Raw genomic sequence first — 27969 nt, 5'->3', positions numbered from 1 at the left:
TTTTGCATAAGATTTTCTATGTTTAATATTTATAATTTTATTGTTACAACATTATAGAAAATGAATATAGAAAAGACATAGAAAATGAAATGGTCGTAATTACATAGTTGTAATTAAGTAGTTAATTGGATTTTACTTCTCACTGCGTTCCAATCGTGATAATTTGTAGGGCAATTTTATATTAGGTCATGATTTGATTTTCATTTCCTTTTTACGTAGTTAATTATAAAACTAATCAGGCGCATAAAAAATCTTGATCAAGATTTAGACGAGGGAAGATGGAGATGGATGGAAATGGCCGATTGTGTGAATATTTCAGTGCAAAGCTTCGCTCGCTGTTTCCTTCGTTTTTATTAAATAAGATCGGGTCGCAGTACAGCTTGCATCGCGTTGTCGCGATTGATAGATACAAAAGTAGATGTTATTTGAGAATAACACGATGACAGCTAATTAATATTACGAATAATGTTATAATTTACATTTGGTCTAATGGTTATTGCGATTTTTAGCTCGATGCGAGTGTCAGCGCGAGACTTTTCTTATCAGCTACCGTAATGTCAAACGCGAGACGAGGCTTTGCGTTGTTTTATTTTTCCTCACAAGATCGAAGACGGTTCTAAGACAAATAACGGGAGTCAGTACAGGGTCCTTGCGCATCATCCGCGCACGCACACGTCCTGCCGCCTTGGCCGTCCGGTAGACAAAGCTGATTCTTGTTGCACCTTCCGTTATCGTACTGGCACACATTTGTCACTGCAAACAAGCGATCGTGAATTATGGAATTTCTTTCTGACGATATTAAATTCTCGTCTCTCTCTCTCTCTTTCTCTTTCTCTCTCTCTTTCTCTCTTTAGTGAATTTAGTAGAGAAACTAAGAAAGTGTTTGGTTCCCATTAATTCAAATTTCAGCAAAATTTGACTAAGTCAGTAAACTTTGAAATTATATATTGCCTAGAAATTTACAATTTTGAAAAATAGCTCTGTGGGGATGAAAAATTTACCTCTGGGGCATGACTCGGGAACGACCACGATACCGTATAGTTTTCCGCTTCCACCTGCCGGGATTGACAGTGGTGTGCGTCTTTCGCCATTAGTCTTCAGGCTGACTTCGATCTTGTGTCTGTAACGCGAGGACCATAATATAAAAACTGTTCCGTTTTACAACATTTTTTTGGATCGTCCGTACGCGCGGGTGAATATTATATTTAATTCTCTTACGTCTTCCAGTCGGTCCAGTAGTAATGATTTTGCGAAATTGCCAAGCCAAACGGATAAGTAAGTTCGTTTGCGACGATGGTGACTCTCTTGCTGTCGATTTCAATGCAGCCTAAGAACAAGAGATTATTTGTTGTTAGAGCAGCGAGCTCCACGGTAATGTAACCTATCATGCCGTTGGACATTTTACTGCTAAGATTAATGGATGCTATTTCAACGCGCTCACGTGATTAAAATCTATATTTACTTATCGTGAAGGTTCCGGCGTCGGCCCAGCACAGCTCATCCGTCGCCCAATCGATAGTTAATGAATTTGGGAGCTTAACGTAATCACCCTGAAGGAAGATTGCTCGGTCTGTTCCATCTTCGTTAGCCCACTCCAGTTTGGGAGAGGCTCGATTCCAGTCAGACCAAAATATTTTTCTTAAACAATAATATTTATTGCAAAATTTAAAGATTCTAACGAAAGGCCACTTTAATGATATTTTATAATTAATGCTATTTTAGTCAAATAATATAAAAGAGAGATTGGAATTATGTATTGGCATTTTTTTTTAAGTAACTCATGAATCCATACAAAAATGTATGTATGAAAATAAATGGAATTTTTTTTTCTATAAATATGCAGTATAAAATAATTCGCATTTCGGAAAAAACTGCATTCATTTTAATGCACAAATAGTACGAATTAGTTACGAAGATCGGAGAAGATCTTAAAATACATGGTCTTGAGAAGTTTTGCAAATAGATTTCCTACGCCCTTATCCATTCTTACCCTCGATATGGATGAACAGCTATTCCCCTCGGATTGACCAGTCCATCTGAAATGAGGACTTTGCGTTTCTTTGTCACTAGACTGGCAACTTCGACGGTCGTCTTGCCTGAGTCGGTCCAGAAGATGTTCCTCGAAACCCAATCGACCGACAACCCCTCGGGACTGCTAACTTTCGGAATAAATGTCTCTGCCATCGATCCGTTATAAGATAGTTCAACTATCCTGTTGCCTGTGAGATGGATTGCGATTTTATGTTACAAAGGTGTTCTCCTGTTCTCAGTCCACAATTACTTCCTCAATACATTAACAATTAAGGAATATATTATAATAAATTACAATTTAATAATAAATTGTAATTTTATTTGTTAGAGAATATGTACGTTCTAGAATTGTACATATCTTAATTCAATAATTTTAATATATTATTTGATAAAATTTAATTCTGTTTTATACAAGTTTTTGTTAATAAAAGTCGAAATTAATTTTTAAAAGTCAAAAACACATGGTATATTAATAAATTTGTAGCAAATTTTATTTTAGTATAAAATTACCAGTAATATCGCTGGTATAAGCTTTACCACCAAGGCAATCGATATCTAAAGCTATCGCCATTTGCGTGTAAGCTATGTAGATCGGATTTCCTGGATTCTGTTGTGTGGGCACGAACGGTATCCGATGCGTGGCCATTCCTTGGTTCACCAGTAAAAAGTTGGAGTCGTGCCTCGGCCGGCGCTTACAATTTATGCCGTCGCCGACGTAACCCTCGTTGCAAACGCAAGCGAATTGATTTTCTCCGGTCGACACGCATGTTGCCTCGGAAGAGCAGAGATTAGGGTCGTGTCTGCATGAGGATTGCGGCCGACACGTGAAACCGTTACCGTAATAACCCTAAAAGCGGTCAGATTGCGATTATATTTTATTTTGCAAATTATGGTCTGAGAGAAAAAGTTATCGTTGCACGTTATATCGTCAAAAACAAGTATTACGTTTTTAATAACATTTTATATTTTTATCGGTTTTTAATTATATAAAAACTTTTGAGATTAAAAATGTTTGCCCTCAGATGAACAATTGTGACTATCGTATTCTTGATAACAGACTTGGAAAAAAATCATGTCTTTTTTAAAGAACAAACATTGGCCGATATTCATAGACCGTTCTTAACAGTCTTGAAATGCTAATTACGTTCTGTGAGATTAGTTTATGACATCTTCAAATTATACTTAAAACATTTTTAACATTTTAAACATATATATGTACACTGAAAGAACAATTTTGCTAAAATGTTTAAAAATTTAGTTAGCTACAGATCTAAAAATCATTTTTCTAAACATTAAAAAATCATGATGGGCGTTTAAACATGATGAGCAATGCTGCAAAAAAATTTTGAAATTTTAGCAATTAACTTGAGCGTTCTAATTAATTATTTTGACCGTTTAATAAAATTATTTTTAAATCTGTATTCAGCAGAATTTTTAGATAAGTATGGTAAAAATGTTTTTCCGGCACAATAACAATATGAAAGTTTGTTTATACCGTTATGTCAATCTTATATTAGATGTTTCGTTTTGATGTAAAAATGTAATAACTAATAATTATTTTTAAATGTAGTTTTAGTGCCGTGTAAAAATTTCAAAAATATACATATAAAGAAACGCTTTATGTAATCATGACTGAATTTAATAGAAAAACAGTTTTGCAACTGTAATTTTTGAGAATTTAATTTTTAATAAAAATAAATTTAATATAAATAAATATGTTATTCTGATACAATATCATTATTTAATTACCAAAAAAATCATATTTGAACAAAAATTTCCTGACAATATGCAAATGATATTAAAATCTAAATAATAGAATCAAAGATATAATTTTTGTGTTTTTATATATGTTTAGAATATTATTATAAGACTTATATTTCATAAATATTTTACATCTTTATAAGTAATTTTCTTTATTAATATTATTTTTCTGAGGTTCATGTCTTTTCTTTAAAAAAGAACATCTTTTTAAAATTTATTTTAAACACGTTTGAAACTTGTGCTTGCTAAAACACAGTATTCAAAAAAATTTACATTTGTTTACAACAAATATTAAAAATTTAACAACTTCCAAAATGGAGATTTTTTAAATTTGTATACGTAACTCGCTTATATCTCTTTTTACACTAAAAGTGCAATGATACTTACATACGGCATAATGTAATATGTACGAATTTTTACATTATGCACGTAGCGACAAATTCGATTACGTTACGATATGATAGTCGTCTGTACGCACCGGTTGGCAGACGCACGCGAAATTCGCGGAGGTCTGATTGTATCCACAAATTGCGTTTCGGCCGCAGTTATTCAAAACGTTACAGCCGATATGGTCCTCCACACACTGGCGCATACCGTCGCCGTGATAGCCGTTTATGCAGACACATTTGTAGCCAGCACCGTCGCCGGACGGCACGCATTGCGCGTTCACGTGACACTGAGAAAGATTCGTCGAGCAATCGGACGGCACGCATCGATCGTCCACATCCATGCTGAATCCAGGTTTGCAGGTGCACTCGTAGCGCGAGCTCATGGGATGATAGGTGCATTGTTCGTTGTTCTCGCATTCGGAATTGTCGTTGCACTCGTCTAAAACGCAAGGAAGCCAACGGGGGATGTCAGTTTTCGCGTTTCGCATCGATTCGATTCATTCGCGGATTTATATACATCGCGATATATACAAAAGCAAATTCTCATTTGAAATAGTTATTAGCTGAACTTTGAGTTTTGATCATGATTGACAATTTCTCAATTTACATGATAATGCGGAATGCAAGGAGGTAATATGTATGCACAATGAGGGAGGGGGGGGGGAGGATTGTCGATTGAGAGAAAGAAATCGCGTTGACATTCCGAAGTGCCTCGTGCAACGTGCGGAATGAGCGAAAGAAAAATAGAAAAAAAAAATATGAATAGTGAAAGCACCGATACGACTGCATGTTGTTCCGTCGCCCACGTATCCTGGATTGCACACGCATCTTGCGGTCGGCTCCTCGTACTGACAGGACGCGTTGAGATCGCAGATATCCACTTGCAAACAGGATACCTCTGCATGAAGAAGAAGTCGTGCCGTTGCATTATTATTAACATACCTTCGCACTGCTCTCACGACTTAGACTTGTTTCTTAAGAAAATGGAATTGATAAACACAAGACCATATTCGAAAGCGTGACTATGATATAGCAAGCGGCAATAGCCGGCTGTCTCGGTAGTGAAACAATCTCGCGGAATTTTGCGAGCGTATTCTGTTTGATGTTTAATAAATGAACGCGTTATAAATTTTTGGAGTAATTGTGTACGAGAGGTCGTGGAACCTTCAAATATTAACCAATGTATCAACAACTACTTTGAGAAATAAAGTTTAGTGTTCTTCCGACAGTTCGTACATTGAAGTCCCTGGCGAAAATAGAATGTTTATAAGATGTTTACGTACGTGTCGGGAAGATGTTTAAAACATTTATTGAAGTGTTTATAAGATGGAAATTTAAACGTGAAATTGTTTATGAGACGTTCACGATTGACTGACGTTCGAAAAGTGTTGAATGTTTTCAAAATGCTGCAAATGTTCAAACGGTGTTCTACAACAAGCGTGTATGATTAAACAAATCTTGTTTTATTACTCGCGTAAAAAATTCCATTTTTGTATTTGCAGTAATAATTTTAAAACGACACGTTATTACGGAATATTTAATACGCCCTCCAATATATCCTTATTAAACGCTAAGTGTCTTACTAAGTGTAGATACAAGATGCATTTGGCACGTACCTGTTTTGGTGCATTCCATACCATCGCCCTCGTATCCCGGATTGCAGCGGCACTCGTAATCGCCGGTACTCGTCACGTAGATGCACTGGGCGTAGGGATGACACCTGTTCACCACGTTGCAAGATACTAGACACAAGCATGTGCACGATTATGATACATTGCACGGCAAGCGATGATGAGAGCTGGCTGTCCAGATAGCGAGACCGAAAGAGTGGAACAGCGATTTTTATAAGCGCGCGTACTGATGTTCAATGAATGCACATATTACGAACTAGTTGTTGAACAACTTTTCTGTTAATTATGTACAAGATACCCTGAAACCTTTAAATATTAATAAACGTAACTTATCAGATTCTAAAAAATCGTATTTATTCCGTTTTGTGAGGAGAATATCGATATCGCGAGCACAGCATGAAATGAAAGTTTCGAGAGAAAATATTGTTCAGATAATGTGAAAGTTGATGCATTAGTTTATCACTCTATCAAGACATCGATATCTATTTTGAGGTACAGCTTTTGAAGCATCGCGTCTTGAGTGAAAACATCGAAAACATCTTCCGAGCGAGATAAGCATCCGCCGTGAAATCGAATTATTCATTCATACATGAGGAGTGCCGTAAAACGGAATATTTCTGCATTATTTACATCATAAATATTAGCCGTTTAATGAAATTAAAATATTTCAATCACGTTTGCGAAGATGATTTTGCAGTACCGCCTCCCAGGAGTATTACATGCATTATAGACACATTTCTCAATTTCCCGAGGTAATCTTCCATCTCGCTATTCACTAAAAGGTTGCGCATCACAAGTTTCTGAAAGTGAGTTTAAGGACTTGGAAGATGGCGAAACTTCGAGTACACTTATTTACAGAAGGAACTTCTTTCTCGCTCGCATTGCGTGGCGAAAAAAAAGAACTGAGATATATAAGTTTCGTTTATGCAAAATTCTTTATATCGAGCTATGATAAACGAATGCTGTTAGTCGACGATTCTGTCGTACCGTCAGCAGTGTCGGTATTGCTATAAAAACGTTATTTTAAGTTCCCGCGTGCTTAAATGTGCGAGCCCGCAAGCGCTTATATTAATTATGCAGTTAGGTAAGAGACAGGGTACCGAGCGTAGATGAAATTAAAACAATTGCAAGAAAAATAGAAGCATAAAATCTCGCGCTGATGTCATAAGCTCGTTAAGTAGAATGGTATGCAAAGCGACTTGATGTTCATTAATGAACATAAATAATTTAAAGCCAAGCAGTGAGCGTGTCGTACGGTTAGATCCTGATGGACCCTTCGTGTCGTGTCGGTATCCTGGCAGCGGAACGCAAATTCGTTCCAAATGGTCGTAATCGTATCCCAAGGGACATATGCAGACGTCGTCGAAGCATCCCGGGAGCGGATGTGCCGATACTAAAACGCATGATGCATCGACGAACGATGTTCGTCGTATACTATTAACGATCGTAATTTCTCACGTTATTAAATATTGATCTTCGCATCGTGGGGCTTTAAGTTATTCGTGTTAATTCATTTGCATGCAGTTATCTGCCGTACGGGCTTCATTTGCAAATTGTTTTAATCTCAACTTTCTGTTTTCTAGCGAAACGATCCTCGGAAAAAAATGCACACAGATTTGATGCTCTGGCAGTGCTCGTAAACTACAATATACGAATACAAGCACGTCAGACTGTAAATGTTTAAGCTGACATAATTATTTTTACAGAATTAGGTATTTGATGCTATTCTGTTGCTCATTTGTTGCTGTTTTTTTTTTGCTCCAGCTGTTTATAATTTCTCATTTAATAAACGTATGTAATTATAACTGTATTATGTATTTCATAATTTATTACGTGAAATTTAATTAGCACAGAAAAAAAATTTTTATTGCTGCAGCTAATTACGGTTTGTTAAAATTTAATTTAATTTATTGTATAAAACAGCATACCTTAAGATGCATTGAGATAAACAACAGTATTAAACAGCATAAAGAATTACACAATTTAGCTAGGCGTCAGCAACGCTGCTGCTATAAGGCCTACCAATAGACAAGAGTGATAAAAGCGAGAATAAGGCGAAAGTGAAACAAATAAAAATTAAAATAAAATGAAACAGAAGAAATAACAGAACTTCAAATACTATATGTATAATATTATGCTACTATAAGAAACTCAAAAATAAAATAAATAAGAAACCACTGAACTAAAATAAAATTAGACTACTTTGCTAATTACGCTACTATTAGAGTTGCAAAGTAAAATAAGTAAATTACCCTTGATCAAAATAAAATGTATTAGACTACAGCTACCTTTGTACATGAGGAGAGTCATTTATATATATTTAGTATTAAAATATATTTACTAGATATTATAAAATATATTTACTACTGTAACAAAAAATTTGTGTTATTGTTTCGTTTTTTAGCAAAGTATGTTTACTTGTATGCTATGATCACATCGATTATAAACTAAAATCTACTATTTTAGCTAACAGTAGTTAGCCGAAACAAATTGCTGTTCTGCGAGCAAATGGCAGTACTGCTAACAGATGGAGCAGTTTTATAAAAATTGTAGAGAATAGAAGTAAAAGGCATAGCATTATAAGATTTTTCACTCTTGAGCAAAAGGATGTTGCAAAGCAAAAAATTCCAATCCATGAAAAGGTTCTTTGAAGACTTTGAATTCTAAGACGAAAATAAATGAAATGAATTTGGAAAATACAATTTTGTTTATTTCTATTTAAAAGTAAAATTTTTACTTAATTTAGGAACTTGATATTTGGACCTGAAAAGCACCCAATTTATTATCAGAAGCATCAAAACTTTTGTTTCTCAATTATAACGCATGCTACCCACAGCCATTTATTATAAAGTATATACTGCATTTAAATTTTTGGGACCCTTATCTATAACGCCAACATCGAATTACATTTAGTTATGCTGCTAAAGTTTTAGCTGGTCATATGTTACACAACTAAAATTTTACTTATCACACACAGATTTTTGCTGCAGCAACTAATCTTTCTTTCTGTGAGTATATTTAACTTTTTTATTGTTTTGTAGACATGTTTTTCCTTCTATATCTGAATGTCTACTGCAATTAATGTCTAGTATGTTCAATTTTTCTGAGGATCTCCAGCTTTTTTTTAGTGATACAAATACATCTCGACGAAAAGTATTTTACTAATGCTCAATCAATTATTGCTATGCAATTAAATTAATTACCGGTGCTTAGAAATAATTCTTCTTGTACATGCCATATGCGCAATAGCTGTGATGCACATTCGAATAACGGCAAAAAATTACGTTGATTTTTATCCGAGTTTAAAATTTTCGCATTTCGCGGAAAATCGCGCAAAAAGCTATTGCACAGTCACGGAATTATTTTTCGTGCAACTTACAATCTCGATAATCTACTGTCGTATGTTCGTATTGTTCTCCCTCTTGCCTCATGCAGACATGGTTACGGAATTCCCAACCACTCGGGCACCAACACACTCCAACCACGCATTGCGGTTGCGGCGGTTCGTCTGTTGTGGTGACATCGGATTCAGAGTAACACGTGTATCCATCGCCTGTAAATAATCACATATGTGAATAACAGACAGAAAACACTTTGCAAATTGCAATATGGTCGCATGCGTTTGAAGCGACAATCCTCGCGACGAATAGCGGTTGAGTCGTATTTCGTGCCCATTCAATTTAATTCCATTTCCGAATTGTTGTAAAACTCAGACTAAAATATTAGAATTTACGATTGGAATTGCGTATAAAAGATTTAAAAAAAATTTTTTTTGTGATTTGCATACATTTCTTATACGTAGATAAAGCAAGTAATTCGCGATAAACAAACTATTTATTTGCGTATTAATTATTTGCAATTATAAATTTATATTTTTAAAATTTATACATATACATATTATGTTTGTTTTTTTTTTTTTTTTTTTTATGAATATCAACGGTAGGCAACAAATTCTATTGAGCTTTTTCACTCACCGACATAACCAGGCATACAAACGCACACGTGTTTCTTTCTATTCCCATCGAAACTGCAGAGTCCATATGGGGAACAGTTATCCTCCTCGTTACAAGGTACTGTAAGAATACAGTTGCCGTTGTTATCAGTAAGAATACACGATTGATTATTTGTTACTTATATGGAAAATATTTTACCATGTTGAGAAGGATAACATCCCTGATCTGTTTCCTCGAAGCCAGGCATACAGATGCACGTGGGCGCACCTCCGATCATTGCACATTGTTCGTAGTTTCCGCATCGAGTATCTTCGCAAGCCGCTAATCCTGCATTATAAATAATATCGATATAAACTTATATAATAATATTGATCAGCAAGCTGACGAAATTGAGATAAAAATTAATTCAAATGAAAATTTAATAAATAAATCTTTTCCTATTATTTATATACACGTTATTAAATGTCTTTAAAATTAACAATTAACAATTTTAAAGTAATACTTGACCGAAAATATTATCAGACGTTAGGATTATTTTCTCCGCTATCAACAGTAAGAACTTGATCGACTTATGGGATGTTATCGCAGTACGGTAACTGTGAGCTTTTCATTGAGATGCAAAATATTTAATTTATTAAAATAAATAAAAATGTGCTTACGTTCGCAGACGCGACCGTCTCCCGTAAAACCAGATCTGCATTGGCACATGTGGCTGCCTTCCTGATTAATGCATTGAGCGTCTGGGGAACACATGTGATTACCGGCTGTGCATTCGTTCACGTCCACGCAAATCGCACTGCCGTCTTCCTCGTATAGATACTGATACCTTCCCATATACCGAGCAATAAATATTATTAATTACATATATACAATTAAAGAATCATCATTTGATACACTCACATCAAAATCTGGATGTTTACCGAAAAGAAAATCGGAAAAATCTTGAATTTGCAGGGAATTTATTTTTTACCTTTGAAATTACGGACTTTCAAGGAATTTTTTGGCATTGAGAAAAAAATTTTTGAAATTTTATTTTTAAATCTAAATTCTATACCTCTTTTTGGAAAAATTATTTCTTTGATTATTTTTTCTTGATAAAACAAAATCAATTATTAAAAAATATCGTGTACTCACATTCAATGTATATTTAAATTATCTTTTACACGACGAAGTACATCGTTTTATTAAATTGACATGATGTTTTTAATTATTTTTTGATTTCTGTATTTTCAATGAGCTAGATTCGAGTATTACGGACATTATATGCCATATTTAACTTATATTATTTTTTTTAGTATTTTCTCAAATTTACTATTCAAAACTAAAATAGCTTTTCTTTGTTATTGTACGATTAAGTATAATAATTGATTTTGCATTATCAAGAAAAAAAATAAAGAAATAATTTTTCCAAAAAGGACAAAATTTAGATTTAAAAGTAAAATTTCAAAAATTTTTTCCGCAATGCCAAAAAATTCCTTGAAAGTCCGTGATTTCAAAGGTAAAAAATTAATTTCCTGCAAAAGAAAGAGTAATAAAAAAATTTTTTTCAAAGTTGCATTAAATAATTTTCTAATTGTACTTTTTAATAAATTTTCTGAAAAATTCGAGAATTTTCAGGAAATTTTTTTACAAAATTTCAGTAAATACCCTGAAGGTGTTACAACATATTTTCGTAAAAAAACTATTATAGAACACTTCTGTAGAACTCATAGAACAAACTGCAGGAATACTTACCCTGCGTTACACACACATCTGAAGCTATCTCCGTCGACCACGCAAGAGCTGTGAGCACCGCAAGTCTGTCGTCCTTGAATACACGGGTCCTCCTCCTCGAGCGGCGTTGTCTTGGTGTTGACGGCGAATCGAATGATGCCCTCAGTGCTCTCGTAAGCAGTGACACCTCTGAAGTATTTTAGCCTGGTCGTGTCGTCCTCGGGATCGAAGGTAGCGTGCGGGCACTCTTGATAATTGATCATCTGATCCAGCTTGAAGTTAAGCTCCCGCTCGTTTCCGCCGCTACGAAGTTTACAGGTGCGCTCGCTTTGAGAACGGATTAGTCCTGGCTGGGCGCGGGTGTAGAGTTCGTCGTAATCGCCGTACTCTACTCTGGTATCTTGCTCCAAATGCGGCAATGTACCCGTAATGTTCGCTTCCATTTTCAGTTGACCAAAAACGTCCAATCCGAGATAATTACTGTGTATTGTCACTTTGTCGCCGCTCGCGGGGAAGTTCAGTTCCGCCGTGTGATTGAATAAGCCGCCTACCCGTGAAACACGCACGTATCAATACCTGCGTAATCGTAAACCTGCTTTCCTGCGGCAACTTTATAGCACTTTGATTCCTTCAAAGTCATCAATAATCGCCCTATACATTATTCTTCAATTTAGCATTAGTAAAACATAATACAAATAATCTTCGTATCTATATTTTTAAATATTAACATATATCACATAGCACATATGATGTAATTGTTTGCTAATTATTAATTTATCTAAGAAAATAGAGGATATTTGACAAATAAACAGACAAATGAAGTGCACCAAGATACTATGTTTAGCAGACAAAGTCTATTTCGGAGGTTTCTATATGTAAATACATATAACATAAGTTTCTTGCCTGTAAGCTCGTATCCATTCTCAGTATCGCTGACTGGTTTTGCGAATAGCCAACCAATCACGCCGCCTAAATTGTTCAAAAGTTGGAAACTAGCACCGATTTCTTCAGGTACTCTTGATAAGGCCGTGTACGTTCGTCCATCTTTGGTTTGTACGTAGCATTGAAGATCTCTCGATGGGAATTCGATGCCGTTTAGCGTGCCAGATATTCGGCCGATAACCCGGAGAGGTACGTCTAAAAATTAAATCTTTTGGAAAAAAATTTCGTAATATCTTCAAATCTTTGTTGTAATTGCTAGAACTTTCTCTGTTTAAAAAATTACTACTCTGAGGGGAGAGCTCTTTATTCGATGTATTAGTTCTTTCTACATTATTACAACGACATGGGCTCATTGTCTCACCACTCAGATTGTCCTCCTTCCGTTTTTTGTGTGTAAGTTTTATGTTTTAAATTTATTGACTTTGGTATTTTAATAATTGACGCTCTATCTTTATAAGAACATAATTAATTTTCAATTGCTTGATTATTTTGAGCTTATTTGAAGCAGGAGGAGGCAATAAACTTTATTTACGGATGTAATTTACGCACGTTTTACTGAAGACGATCCAATAGAGGATCGAAACGTTTGAATATTGTCGTTAATAATAATTGAGTTTATTTTTATGCACCGCGGTAGCTCATAGAAAGGCTTTATGTTTGTAATGATTTAATTAATTCATCTGAGTCAGAGACTTTGTATTTTACAATTACTACGTCTCTTAATTATTTTTATATCTATACGAATATTCTTTTTTTTACACACTAAGCTAATTATGTTTTCACACTATAGTTCAACGAACGATCAAATAACATTGAAAGAAGTATAATTTTAATTTGCATTTCTTAAGAAATCGTCGCATTTTTTCTTATGGAAAAAAATGATTGGCAGGGGACACTGGCAAAGACACAGCCATCAAAGAGCCGCTCGGCTCATTTCATGGTATTCACGATATTACCGTCTTTATGATGTTACCGTGGAAGTCGTAAGAACCAGTCTCGTAAACTATGAATAGACCGGAGAGCGTGAGTAAACGCAGCTACTTACTGCGTTGCATCTATTTGCCCTACGACGACTTCTGCGTACCTTTGTCCGCGTTAGGTGAAGCGTCATAGAGAGCTTAGAAGGGGGAATGCTGAAAGATCTTTTCTTTATCCCGTTTCGAGAACACTTCAAAGGCCCGGGGTTTGCATGCCATTAGCTCGAGCTTATCTCACAACGCGCGCGCGAGATTTCGACAAACATCGTTGATAAATAGCTTACCGTTTGGCTGGCAGGATTTCCCGTTGCCGAAATAGCCCTGCTTGCAACTGCAGCAGAATCCGATCTCGTAATCAATGCAAGTCGCTTTGCTGTGGCAAGTAGTGGCGCCGGACCTGCAGCTGGCCGCTTGATGCATAGTCATCGTGTCTAACAGGGTTATATTGCTTAATTCGATCAACATCGTCAAGATAACATCTGGGATGATATTCGGTTTTGCAACTTTATAATCTTGTTGCCACAATTTATACAGCGTGTTTGTACAAAGAGAACACACTGTTAGAAATGTTTGTGAATTTACAATACCACTACAATAAAAATGTAACGTTTTGATGCGATTTTGCAATATATCTGAATTTACAATACAAGTTTGCTATAATTTTACAAAAACTTACGGATGCGAGATTAGAGATTTTTGCATATCTTGAGATCCCGGATTATGTAATTTTACAACGTGGTTGTAATTTATAGTTACAGAACATCTTTGTTGGATAAAAGCTTCCAATTTTACAACAAAACTTTTAAGCAGTAAAGTTTTATCTTAAGTGAGATTGTAAATTTTTACTGACGATCAACACGTTAAATCTTTTAAATGAGTATATTTTTTTATATTTGTTATTGTATTATCATGTAGTTGTTAATTATGTACTGATTACCGTCGACATTATCTGGTGTATTGATATTTTCTCCTTCGTCGATGGGACCGACTTGAAACAGCCACTGGCCAGGCCTATTTACATTCGACCACCTGAAAACAATTACAAAGACCCATGAATACGTCGTACATGAATACAGCGGCGCCTTCGCTTTCCCCATTACTCACTTGTCGACATTCTGAATTTGGTCCGTGCCCGAGCCCCTCAGGGTATACATTTTGCCCTCGCTCATGAATCCTGCCTGTGCCTTGGCATCTGGGAGACCGTTGGGATGCGATTCACCCTGAATCCACTGTATACCATTTTCTGGGTACAGTAGTTCAACAAAGGAATGCGTACCGTTGGATGATATAGCGACTTGATAAGTATTCACCTGAAAGACGACTCGATGAACGTTATTTATGTTCTCGAAGCTTATATAAGTTTATCTTTCCATTTTCTTTCCAAACTGGAAAGATGCTTAAATATAATGTTAAAAAAGATATCGTCAACATTTACAAAATTTTTCTAATATACAAAATGTCCTTATGCAGCCGTACATACTTTTTTTTTAAATGAAGAGCACATGGTACTTTTTATTACAGCTTCGTATTACACATAAAAAAATAAACTTGTCTCATTTTTTCCTAAAAATATATCTTTGTTAACTTTTTATATTTAAGTTTATTTCTTCATCACATTTACTTTTAAGAGCATTTTAAAGTTAATGAAGGTAGTTCCAGAAAAAAATGTTTCAGACAAAAGTTTCTTATTTTCTTGCATACAATATAATCCGAATCTCTATAATAAAAAGTATATGTTACGTTTAAAAAATTCAACATTTAGCCTGGATAATCTATTCCCAATTGGAAGTTGAGAATATCATCGTAAAACGTACCCGATCTATTTATCAAAATTTTTCAGATTTTTGATAAAAATTACTTTCCATCGTTTTAAAAGAGCGTATAATTTAGAATACCTTGTATCAGCTGGAGATTTATTTTGACAAGAAAATCAAAAACAATAAATAATACTTAAGAATCGTAAAAGTAACTTACCTTATCATTTCGCTCATTGTAATAACCAACGTCTAGCCATGTGGCCAAAAAGACGTGCGTGGGTACAAAGGTATTGGCGTTCTTGAAGGTGCTTCGAATCAGTCCTCCGGCTCTAGAGAGAACTTCAGGGGAATCGGTTTCGCCCCAATAAATCGTTCCGGAAGCTCTCGTATCGACGTGCGTATAAAGAGGCGCGATGACTGGATCATCAAGAGGAAACGCGATGTTGAAAAACCTTTGCATGGCTCTAGCGAATGAGAGAACGCCATTCCCATTTACCTGCAATTCAGGAAATCGATTTTTCAGCTTTGATATTTTTTATTTTGCGTTTGATAAATGTTCGGAATTATTACATAATTATTTAAAAAAAGTTTTCAAAGATTCTATACGAAAAGCGCGACGAAATGCTCAGACTTATTTTATTAGCAATTGTTTAAAATCTTCAAATGAGGAATTAAATCAATAGCGTTTATTTATAAATTTTGTCAATATTTAAAGCTTATTAGAATTTAGAAAATATTTATCGCTATCTGAATTTAAACAGACTGTTAATTTTCAGCGTTTTGATACTTTTATTAATTAATCGATATTATGACGATTGTTCGATTTTATCATGAATTTTTTCAACAATGTTTTGAAAAAATTAATTTTTACACCACTCAAAGATTGTAGTTGATTTCTTAATGCGAATATATTTCGATGGTAGAGTGCATCGATGCGATTACATTAATGTCACAGCGTGAATTCTAACGCTGAGAAACGTATGAATTGGAACGTGATAGTAAATCAAATCTCGTTCAGTGAAGCGCGTACGGCGAAGGTCGGCCGGCGTCAGCGGGTCAGCAGGTAAATCGTCGGCACGTGCTGCCAGTGAAATCCGACAATGACGTTGTTCGGAGAGGGGGGACCTGCCCCACGTTGCCAGTCTCCGCGAGTCTCAATAGACACGCATGCACGTTAATGAGCGAGCGCCTGTCGTCGAGGAGTCATTCACCCAACGATGCGCGCTCGTTATAACGCCGGCTCGGGGAGTTACGCGAACGGTGTCACGTTCGCGTAAACTTGCAAAGAAATTGCGACAATTTCGAGAATACACCCTATAAAGGAACAAAGCGGAAAATTGCGGAATATGACTACGAAATATTAGCAATTATTAAAAAAAAAAACTTGGAGTAAATCTGTCAAAAATTTTGACGATTACTATATTTTCCGAGGACATTGTAACGCTAAAATTAATTTTTTACTCTTTAATTACATTACTGAATATAATTGTGATTAGAAGATATTGAAACACTTACAAATATTTTTCTTTAAATTTACGTTTGATCTTATTAATATAATGTATCAGTGAATGAACGTAATTGCATCTCGAAGATTACAACTTAAATATAATTTATTCAAATTGTTTAAAACTTTTTTCTATTCGTTATTTTATACACTGCGATTTTTTAATTTTCAAGAAAAATAGAGTGGGAAGTAAAATTGTAATTATCCTTTAGTATAATTTCTTATCATCTGTATTATTCCTTATTATTCTTTAGTATAGTATTCATTTCAAAGAGAAAGAGAGCAAGCCGACACGGTCGTGTCATCTTGCCGGCGCCGTTGACTCGTTTCGTCAATTAACTAAAATGAAATGCGCCAAACGCTCACACATGCATTCGACGCGATGCACTCCTCGGGCCGCAGCTGTTCCTCCATAAGAAAAAGAGAAGCTCTCCTTGGCATTAAAGAGACAAAATTAAGACTCCTTGAAAGAACGATGCGATCTCAAAGTATTGCACCGGGAAGAAGTGATTAGTGTGGTTCTCACATTCGTTCTTAGTTTTATATTACCTAATTAAGGAAGCGATCTCGATACATTATGCAATCATTTTTAATAAAGGCTTGTATGAAATGTGACTCGTATCTTAATTATATATCATTTCGTGACTTTTTAAAGAATTAACTGTTTTTCAATGTATAAACATACATTGAAAAAAAGATAACTTTAAAGTTATGAACAATGAAAAATTTGTTTTGTTTTAAAAAAATATTTGGACTTTCTGAAATAATGATCAAAGAAGCAAAAGTTGTTTACTTTTTTAATAAATATGAAATATATGAAATACTTATTTCTTAGGCGGGATTTGAATTCGTATATCGCTTCTACGTTCTTATTAATCAATTTTAATTCTTATGCGCCACTCAAAGTCCAAACTGGAACATCCGATGACCTATATTGTTTTCACGTGAGGTTAATATTATGGGCGCCGCATCAAATTTAACGCTCAAGTCGCACATCGTTAACGAGCGACCCGGTTCAAGTGAATTGACACGAATTAGGGCGACAAAGTAATAACCTCTATGACACTATTCTGGCATTAGACTTATTTCATAATTTTGTTGAATAGCAAGGTATTTTCACTTGTTTTGTATTCAAAATATGAACTGGATTCTCTAATTATACTTTACTATTTTTATAGAGCAATATTTTTTTATGAAAACAGCTTATTGTGTTCAAAATGTTAAATTTTTTTATCGCGAAAAATATATTTCAGAAGAATGTTGGATCAATTAGATTTAAATACGCAGATTTAATGAGCTATTTTAATTAGTTTTGAAATTATTTAATATTTTATATATATTTAAATACATTAAATATTTTTTTCCGTTTGTGTGATAAAACTTGCCAAAGAACTTCTTGAATTTTTTTTGTGTAATTATCGAGATTCGTTTTCTCTGATGACAGTATAATTGCAATTTAGCTCAAACAAGCAGAAATCCTCCAATTTTCAATATCCAATCAATATTACTCGTCCCGTTACACGTACTAGAGTTTACGGGCCGAGAAATCAGTATCGGTCATCGAAGCGTCCGATAATCGATGCTTGGGAATGTCAAGCCAGTATTGATAGTCTCACCGAAGCTCGTTTATGTGCTTGGACATTTTGACATTCGCGTAAGTCAGCTAGTGGGAAAGTTCGACGCGCTATCATTACCGAGGCTATCACCGAGGTCGTAGGTCAGAGCCGAGCCGATGACACACACACGTACACACATGTAATCGCGGTGAAACGGTGAAAATAGATAGCACCGCCTGGAAGTAATAGGAGGAAACCATGTTAGTTGCCAACTCTCTTCCTGATATCGTCGATAACGTTCTAATGCTCGGCAAGTCATGCGCAGGATTGGAAATAATTTGAGATCGACTCTTGTATCGACTAATATTTCAATATTTAACGTGGTACTCAACTTTTGATAGAAATCACTTGACAATCGTTTGCCGTTCTGTCGAAAATCATCTCGTAGTCGATTCTAGGTTGCGTTGTGTACATACTTATTTATCGCACTATCAGTTTCAGCTCAAGTAATAAAAAGTTAATTTAAAATTAATGACACAATAATTTACTTAACGACTTACTTTTCAATTATATTTCACTTTTTAATATCGAAATTGCTGTATATAATCTTTTTTATGATTATTAATTTAATTGTTTTTACTTTTATTAATGTATATTTATATTTAAATATATTTACATAAAATACATTTACAGTATTTAATGTATAGAAGAAAGACGGAGGTCATGAAATACGTGTGGAGTGATGAGATACCTTGATATCTAGTATAATTCGCATTAAATGCTAAAAGCAATTGTTAAAATTACTTCCTCACAGGCTCTATTCAGACATTGTAAGATGATCATTAGTATTCACGGCGTTTTCATAAGAGCTGAATTTCGGTTTTGCAGGTAGCGATTTTTACAAGTGTATATTCTTTAAGTAATTTTTAGAAGTATGTCAGATATTAATTTTTTAACTTTAGTCTAGCTGGAGAATCTTAAATGTGGCTTTTAAATAATGTAATTGAATTCATTGTGTGCCGTAATGTAAATTTGATGTATAAAATTACATTATGTAGTGAGAGAAATTGTGAGATGATCGCTATTTGCATTGCGAGTGTAAGACAGCTCTTGCGGCTTTACAACTTCATAGTGGACATTATATTACGAAATTATGCTTAATAACAGGAAAGAAATTATTTTTAATCATTATTTTTTAAACCAAAAAAATTCTTTAAAAAAAATTTTTTTTTTTAAATAAAGTATATTTCATAAAATGTTCATGAAAGCCGTGTTTAATAGCATTTATTAATGTGTAAGATCTGCGAAGGATCATTAATTTGTGGGTTTTTTTATTAAAAGTATCTTTTATGACATTGGTTGGTAGTATTACACGAGCACCCTACTTATACATACTTCTTTGCCTCTTCAGTAAAATGTAAATTACATTCGTTTTAAATACTAATGAACTTCTATCTATAGAGTGATTGGTAGAACTCTATGGCTAATAAACTGGCGTTGAGAAGAATTGTTTTAATATTAAATAAGTTGTTAAAAAAAACAAAATGATATTCTTCAACTCCTATATATTATTACTAACCATAAAATAACGTGATTTGGGATTTACATTTCTTTACAACAAAATAAAAATATACACGGAATGTTCGGTTTTGCTGAAGTATCTGAAAATTTAGTTGGATCTGAATATAATTTTGTTAGACCATCAAAATAATTATTTAAAATATTTGGGCTGCAAGAATGTCAAAACTTTTCGCAGCATTGCTCATCATGCTTGAACATTTTTTATAAATACATGATCCAACAAAATTATTTTCATATTTCTTTATAAATAAATGTTTAGGTATTAAACCGTTTCTTCGTGTATAAATATTGTGTTCTCATAGATTCTGCAATTTTATAAAAAAAAAAGAATCTATCGTTAATAAATTTATTGTTAATTTTCTTATTAATGAAAAGTTAAAATTGGGAATTTGGGATCGCAGTCTTACATATTATTCGCCAAAAGTGCGTCACAATAATTTATTACAATATAAAATAATGTCTGTAACAAAATGATAGAAAATATTTCTATTATCTGCAATTTATTTTTTTTTAATTTATCTCTTAATAGTCCGTAACGAAATTTTATGGTGCATCAATACAATAATACGTTAGCGCTTCATGCGGTATATAGAGACGATTGCGTCGAATTCGTATGATAATCACAAGATCTCGATATTGCCCGTAATAAAGTCGGTGTATATGCAATCGTCATAGCGCGGTTACAACCACGAGTCAATGAGATGACGGCAGAAGAGACGGCGGTTTCGGTAACGCATGCCGCACGCGCTAACGTAATCGCGCAATCGGTCGCAATCATTTTGATGACTGCGAATCGTCGACGATAACCGACGAAATGGAGATGATTGTCGTGTAGGAAGGTCCTTTAAGTAGACTGTCGTGTCTTTCGTTCGCGGATACGTCGCGATGTACATCTATGTCAACCGCGATTTGTCACTGACCTGGGCCCGCATAATAATGATATGAGAATTTACCGAGGAAATACTTGTTAAAATGGGGTCATTTTTGAGTCAGGTAATGCGTAAAACCTTTTGCGAGCAACTATAAATGTTATATTTTGAATAATTTTAACTAATATTAATGTGAAACTATTCATTTTCCGTTCAAAGCAAAATTGTTACTTTTTTAAGATAGACAATGATTTTAAGAAAGCGTTTGTAGCTTGTTTTATTACAGCTAAACTGTATGAACCCTTATTGCAAAGTACATGAAAACAGATTTATTATATGAAATAACTGGACAGAAGTGATTCCTTTGAAGAGACTTTTTTACTTTAATTTATGAGAAAAGCGTTTAGCATTTTTGCACAGAATAGTATAATAAAATGTCGACTATTATATTACATTATTTTTTAATTATTTAAGACTAAATTGACTTATTTGAGACTAAAAATTTCAAGTATTTAAATTCTTACGTAATTTCCCTTGTAATGCAGGAAATATAAAATTTCTGTCTATTAATTTATTGTCATCCGCCTTTGTGTTCGCATGCGAACGTCTCCGCATACTTAAGTTCCACTTAGCTAGTTTTACATGGCACGCTCGCTTTCTTCGACATTTCTAACAAATTGCACGCCTACGATGTTTGTCCGTCTAGCGAAACGAGCGCGGTGAATTAAGGAAGGCGAGCAGAAAAACTAAAATACATTTGCAAAAAAAAAGAAATAGCAATTTTCTCTTCAAAATTGCATACATCGAATTTGGCTGCGGATGATTTCAAGGTTACGACGAGATATGTCGTAACTGGAAGTTGAAAAAGGAAACTCGGAGAGACGGAAGAAGCTGTAATGAAATTAATTGAGAATTTCGTGTCGAGTCTAATTGAACTTCGCCGGCGATGACGAAGCCGAGCAACGACTGAACCGATCTGGAAGAATCGCGAGCGGAATTTCGCAATTCCTCCCACTAGGCCCCCGCTAACTAATGTGGGAAAACGCCAAGGCTAATTGCATAGCACCATAAGTTGCCTGTCACATTACTCTCTATCTTGATGCGAATACTTAATTGAACACAGGAAAAGATACAAAAGTTTTCCATTGAATTTTGCGAACTTAGTACACAAAGGTAAAGGATGCCGTAAGATATATTTTTAGCCTGATATTCTTACGGAGAATCAAATAACGTTATTTCTACGGAGCGTACTTTTTTTATAGCGAAACGTGTGGCTTCTTTTATGCAGAAAATATATTGATTTGAATTTTCCTCATGCAGCTTTTAACTAAGATTAAAAGTTGCCAAGAATAACTTTATCAAAATTATCGTGAGTATTTATACATTCGCGATCTCCCAAGACGTTAATGCTATTTCTGCAATCAACACTATCCTTATAGAAATGTAATAATAACCGTATTAAATTTACAAGTAATTTAAGCAATTTATATATTACTTATTTTAAATATTAAACGTACTAACAATAGCACTTTTAAATTACTTAAAATAAGTAATATATTACATTACTTAAATTACTTGCCAATTTATTACTCTCATTGTCAGTACTACATTTCTATAAAGGTACTACATGAATGTACACGTAAATTTATTTAAATTAATAATATAAACGTATAATTACAATTTATATGCTCTGTTCTAATTAATACCTGATATTAACTATATTAAGGTTCCTGAGTACTCGCCGCGGCTATATTGAAGTCGTGACGTCAAAAATGAGAAATTTCGTGAAATTACACGTAATTTTGTCAAAGATGCCATTTGTAAATAAAGCCAATTTAGATAAAATAGACTAATCAGATGGTTTTCAAACACTTCTAAATATTGGTCACGACTATCCTTTTTTTGCCTAGCAGTCAGTAAATAGTCATAAAAAGCACGTAAAGCCTATTCAGACAGGAAAACATACGGATAGCTATTGAAAGGAGTGAAAAATGTACTTTTATGTACAAAATTCAAAGAAACTTTACTCGCGGTCCATTTTTACGAATTTGTTAAATACGAGACAAGTCATATTTTCACAATGAAACACATAATAACAAAATGACATGCACGACAACATCTCATCGTCATTCTGTTACGTTTCACGTGTATTACTTCTAATTTTGTCCCCGACGGAATGTCGCTACCGTCAACGCGGAGTTCTTGGCTGAGGAGTCAGGAGCCTTAACTTTTATATATTATACATTCACCTCTACAACGCGGTTATCGATCTTAATTTTACGTCTTGCCACTCATCGAAGCGGCGATAATCAAATAAAAACGCATATTATATATTTTTGTAATTCAATGCTATACATTTAATTGAATAATTCATTGTTCTTCTCAATATAAAATTATTCAATTTTATTTGATTACATTTATTTTATAAAACGTGAACACATGAGCGGAAAGTCGGCTAATATATATTTAATGGTGAATGTGTTAAATAGATATACATTTTATTCTTTTCATTCTTTTTAATATAAAATAAACCAATTTTATAAAAAAATCTTAAAATTTAATTAAAGTACGTTTGATGGTGAATGTATGGAATAAACTCTCATTATAACGTACACTTCTTTTAGTATTAAATAACTAAAAATTGTGAATCTTTTTAAAATAAATATATTTATATCACAACGTAAGTAATATGTAAAATGAGAAATAAAATTAAAATTCTAGTTAAGATTTTTTTTTGTATGTATGTGTATTTGTAACTTCTATTTTTATAAAGGCTAGAAGTTGTAAACTCTTTTAATTCATGGAGGGTTTCGTATTTTCAACTTATTCTTTGCCACCCGAATGGTGAAGGGCTGTAACTATATGCGATGCCACGCTACGCGCTCGGTGCACACGTGCTGCATAGGGGGATATACGATTACGATGCGTATTATTCCAATACTTGCAAAATCGAATCTCCCATTCTAGGCTCTTAATCCGCCTAGTTTCTCACAATTATTCGTCATTATACTTTAAGCTCGTCCGGCTGTGACTGGCCGGCCGAGTTTCCGCGTGTGATTTGAATCGACGCGCATCTCTAAGCGAAGCACACGTACGCACGTCATCAATAACACCACGATGATTCCGGGCGCTTGAATTATTGACGAACCTCGATGAATGGAACGGATCACGGTGGATCATGGTTCCAATTCCGTATTTTGGTAACGGCGGCTGTCACCGAATCAACACGAATTTGAAAATGAATTTTAGTATCTATACTCCTGTTTCCATGTTTAAAAATGTAAAGTAGTATTAAATATATAATCTGCATAAATAAGCAGTTTTTTCAATGGTAACTTTGTTATAAATTGAAAAATATATAACAAATGCATTTAATATATCTTAGATTTCAATATTAAATTATTATATTTTTTAGTATTTATATGATATTTACATTTCTTTTATTTTTTGTTAGTACGTAAATTAATCTGAGTTTATTGAAAATGCCATTAATGAAGGCTTGAGTTTCAGTAGAAGAGAAAATGTTGATGAAACGTGTTTGCCCCCTGCGGAGGCGTAACGCATAAACACTTCCACGTATGAGCTCATGCACCTTGATTCGCAATAAATCATTTTGGAGAGATGAATCCTTCCATTAATCTACACACGACTAGATGTACATAATTAACGTTTATTCGTGCCGTCACCTCGTAACGCGGCGATTCACAGAAAAATGAAGTCATGCGGTGTCCTGCTGACTTTTGTAATCGCCGTTGGTTTCTACGTTTATTTAATCATTGTATCAGTGTTTGCGTCGAGCCAAGTGTGTACTGACGTTCAAAACTAATTTTATGGCTAAATAAAGTGGTCAGAAACGGCGAATATTGTCTCTCCACGATTTTTGGAATACGTTATAGAAAAGGTAACTTGAAACAAGGGAAATATCTTAAAAGTTATTTCGATATACACTGAGAAAAAAAAGATTAAATTTTTCAACTCTGTTACATTTTTTCAGTCCAAGTATTTACGTATTTGACTTAAATATATAAAAAACTTGAACTTTGGTTTAAGCATTTATATATTTAATTTAAGTTTTTGGATCGAAGAAATTTAATTAAATTGAAAAATTTAGTCGAGTTCATAACTTTGTTCTCAGTGTATATTTGTCCGTAAGTGAACGTTTCGCGCATTATAAATATAGATGTGATTGTGAAATGCTTTTAGCTTTATACAGTTTTATTGATATCTCTTGTATGTTTTATGATATATCGGCAACATTCTCTTAAAGCGCAACACGAGAAGAAACTTTAAGAGAGCGGCCAATTTTTAAAATTTGGAGAGATTAATTATTTCAATGAAGAAGAAAATATATATATATACTCATGTCTTTTGAATATATGCGTAACACGAACGTTTCTAGGTAATTAAAACCGCAGAGAGACGGTTGCGGCAGTGCTCTTGTGTTCTTACAAACGTGCACTTCCTCGAGGTACGCTTTCGCTTACGGTCGAACTTTCAGCGCGTAAACACTACCGGAATCTTATCGCACGCCTCGGACTCTAGATGCGCGTTGCATCGTCTTCCGGCTCGCGCCGCTCTCGCTCGTTCATTCATACGAATTAACGGACCCTCGTAAATTGTACGCGACGAGTGCGGCGCGGCGCGTTCACCGCAATTAAGCGCGATTGTGCCGCCCAGAGAGTCATTCGTTCGTCATCGCGAGCGCAATGAATTCGTGTCATGCCAGAAGATGTTGGCCGGATTATGCCGCGCGAGCCGAATTGAGAGAATGACCGAATGCGCGCACGGCTTCGCCGTTGTCTACCCCGCGCGACAAATTGATATTAACCGAGAAATTACGCGCAGCCGCCGCCTAGCTGCTCGTCTCGTCGTCTCGGGACTTTTTCTAGACCGGGCCATAAATTGAGGTTTGTCATGCGGTGACTGCATTAAGCTCCTAATCCGTATGTCTGAAAAAATTTTGTAACCTTTTGTCGCTATGCGAGAAGATGGAGTGAATAGATATACGCGTTATGTCACTGTTATCGCTCTTGTTAACGAATTTAATTAATTTAGGGCAAATTGATTTCTCCTCGGCGCAACTTTATCACATTTCTTACTATTGAAAAGATGATTGGATATAAAATGTAATATGATTATGTGACAAAATCTTACTTTCCAGTTAATATTTAATTTAACAATAAATTTTAATGTTTAACAAACATTTCAATTTAGGCCTGTGTTTCAAGTCCGCAGTTTTGTAAAAATTGAAAATATACATATATAAAATAATATTAGGCAACGTAGATCCAGCCTTGACCGAATTTGACATTTCCTCAGTTATTTTGTGTTATTATACTTAAACGATCTAGTTCACTTTATCCGTGTTTAAAACACATTTTAATTTGAATAAATTAAAATGCTTATATAACTTTTAATATTTAAAAGAAATTGTTACACATAATATTGTATAAAATTTTTTATTATATTTATTTAGTTTATTTAATTACATTTAATTTATGTTTAAGAAATAATAATCATAAATAGATACGGCAAAGAAGGAAAAAAATAGAAGGCAAGAATAGAATGAAATGTACTTATTTAGATGAAGCTCGGATTTTCACGTTACATCATACCAACATCAAAATATCTCAGTTGTTGTAAAAATATTGCGCGAAGATAGATTTGCAACGGGTTATCAAGTATGTTTGCGTATTTTTTTTTCTGGTTGGTGTTTTTCACCGGACGATCAGTTTACAAGCGAAAATAGTGATTCGTCTCTAATAATAACTTTCGACGCACCTATAGGAAATAATGAAACAAATAAATAGCAAAATTTATCTGGAAATTGTAAATTTTAATCTAAATTATAATTATTCATAAATATTTTCTCTATATTTTGTTTTTGATCTTTCTTCAGTTTTCAGCCTTTTCCAAATTTCAAAATTTATCGATAAAGTAGAAAAATAAATTTTAACAAAAAAATCATGATATTGCAACGCAGTTTTTAAATTAAGAACGTTCACATGTAATAATTATGATGTAATAATGATGAGAGAAAACTTTCTCTTTATAATTTATGATTTGATTTGTTCTTGAGATGAAGATTATTCTACATTATGTGCAATTCTATTTTATGCTTATATACGCATTCTGTTATTTTTAAATTGTTTGTGTGCCTTGGTTAAGATTAAGAAAATAGGGTAATTAAGATTAGGTAATTAGAAATTAGAATTAATTATGTATTTATCACAGTGTAAGATGTAATTACAACCCTACAATTCTCATTAGTGTTCTCATTAGCGAATAAAAAGGAACATAGACTTTTTTTACAACGTGCATCACACTCGCACACACATCGTAAGATATTAAAATTTATCCAAATATTAATTTAATATAAATTTGTATTTAATAAAAAATATACTCCGCCGTTTGAATAATTGTCTTAACCAACTTAACGTTAACAAGTGTCCAATATTCTAAGCCAAACTCTTTATCAGTACTCACGAATATCGAATTGTAGATTTTGTCGAAGAAAACAATGGGCGTTTTGAGGGGAGCCTCCGCGGATATCAGCATTCTGTTGCTATCGTTTTCGAGGACATTGGAACCCGGTCCCACATATTGATATAGGTCCCTTTTGGATAGGGCTGCGGTGAAGGGCGCGATTAGGGCCAGCGCGAGGGCTAGCGAGCCCAGCAGAACGCTCCAGCGTGCTGCGCCGCGAGCCATTCTCTCAGACTGCCTTAACGCTACTGCTGTTCGACTTGGCCACGACGTGCGTCTCTTCTTGCTGCCCCCTAATCGCCTTTGCCCGCCGCTGCTCCGCAACCGGCGTGGCCGACCGCGCCGTTGTTCCGAGTATATGAAACGCCACGCTCGCTTCCCGCGCTCGATGATAATTTCGTGACACCGCACCGATCCCTACCCCCGATTCCACTACTAATAGGCTAATGTGCAATCGAGTGTATCTCGAATGTAACTCTTCACCTCCTCTCTCTATTTCTCTCACTCTCTATGAACCGTCCGTACCGTGCGATGACCACTTGATGCAGTGATGTGCAGGTTCCGGCCATGAATAGGTAGGCAGAACGTCATTGCAAATTGACTGCGGATCTGATAAATTTTTTTGTTTTTCTATACTTCTACAAAAACTATTGCCATTAAATGATGTAATTTATATTAACCCTAGTTCATCCACGTGGATCTGACGGACCCTTTGCGACTTTTTACATTGCTTTATAATTTGAAAACTAGGATTTGGGTTTAAAATAAACTTTAACTATCCATAGACACGATAAACTTGTAAGCACACTTTTTTTTATT

At 34.4% G+C, this 27969-nt stretch overlaps 1 protein-coding gene and 1 long non-coding RNA gene across 6 annotated transcripts in view; one reads left to right on the top strand and one right to left on the bottom strand.

Annotated features, from left to right (window-relative positions):
* Positions 1-27969, top strand: part of LOC120359248 — a 135971-nt gene that overhangs the window by 28661 nt on the left and 79341 nt on the right. The gene's annotated exons all lie outside the window — the stretch shown is intronic.
* On the bottom strand, positions 332-27463 carry LOC105208222 (nidogen). Of its 5 annotated transcripts, XM_026135330.2 has the most exons (21): positions 27151-27463; positions 15372-15650; positions 14502-14707; positions 14335-14426; positions 13682-13828; positions 12382-12615; positions 11500-12025; positions 10425-10591; positions 9964-10092; positions 9787-9885; positions 9192-9365; positions 7068-7205; positions 5798-5923; positions 4957-5079; positions 4271-4620; positions 2542-2878; positions 1991-2219; positions 1463-1638; positions 1219-1327; positions 1002-1120; positions 332-753 (listed from the first exon to the last, which is right to left on the bottom strand). In XM_026135330.2, exons 1-21 carry the CDS (start codon positions 27373-27375, stop codon positions 617-619), a joined length of 4122 nt encoding a protein of 1373 aa, XP_025991115.1. In that variant the 5' UTR covers positions 27376-27463; the 3' UTR covers positions 332-616. The 5 variants fall into 5 exon arrangements, with proteins under 5 accessions (XP_025991115.1, XP_025991116.1, XP_025991117.1 ...); XM_026135331.2 differs by lacking the exon at positions 4957-5079; XM_026135332.2 differs by lacking the exon at positions 7068-7205 and having other exon boundaries at positions 27151-27460.

Source organism: Solenopsis invicta, chromosome 12 (genome assembly GCF_016802725.1).
Source record: "Solenopsis invicta isolate M01_SB chromosome 12, UNIL_Sinv_3.0, whole genome shotgun sequence".
NCBI lineage: Eukaryota > Metazoa > Arthropoda > Insecta > Hymenoptera > Formicidae > Solenopsis > Solenopsis invicta.
The sequence above is the reverse complement of the archived record's forward strand: the minus strand, read 5'-3'. Positions and strand labels throughout refer to the sequence as shown.

Excerpts from the sequence above, each read along its gene's own strand:
- LOC105208222 (XM_026135330.2), bottom strand. The coding sequence starts at position 27,375 with ATGGCTCGCGGCGCAGCACGCTGGAGCGTTCTGCTGGGCTCGCTAGCC. Across the intron at positions 2,879-4,270 it reads TCGCGTGCGTCTGCCAACCG|GGTTATTACGGTAACGGTTT; the intron begins GTGCGTACAGAC and ends GACCGCTTTTAG. Across the intron at positions 2,220-2,541 it reads TTATACCAGCGATATTACTG|GCAACAGGATAGTTGAACTA; the intron begins GTAATTTTATAC and ends TCCATCTCACAG.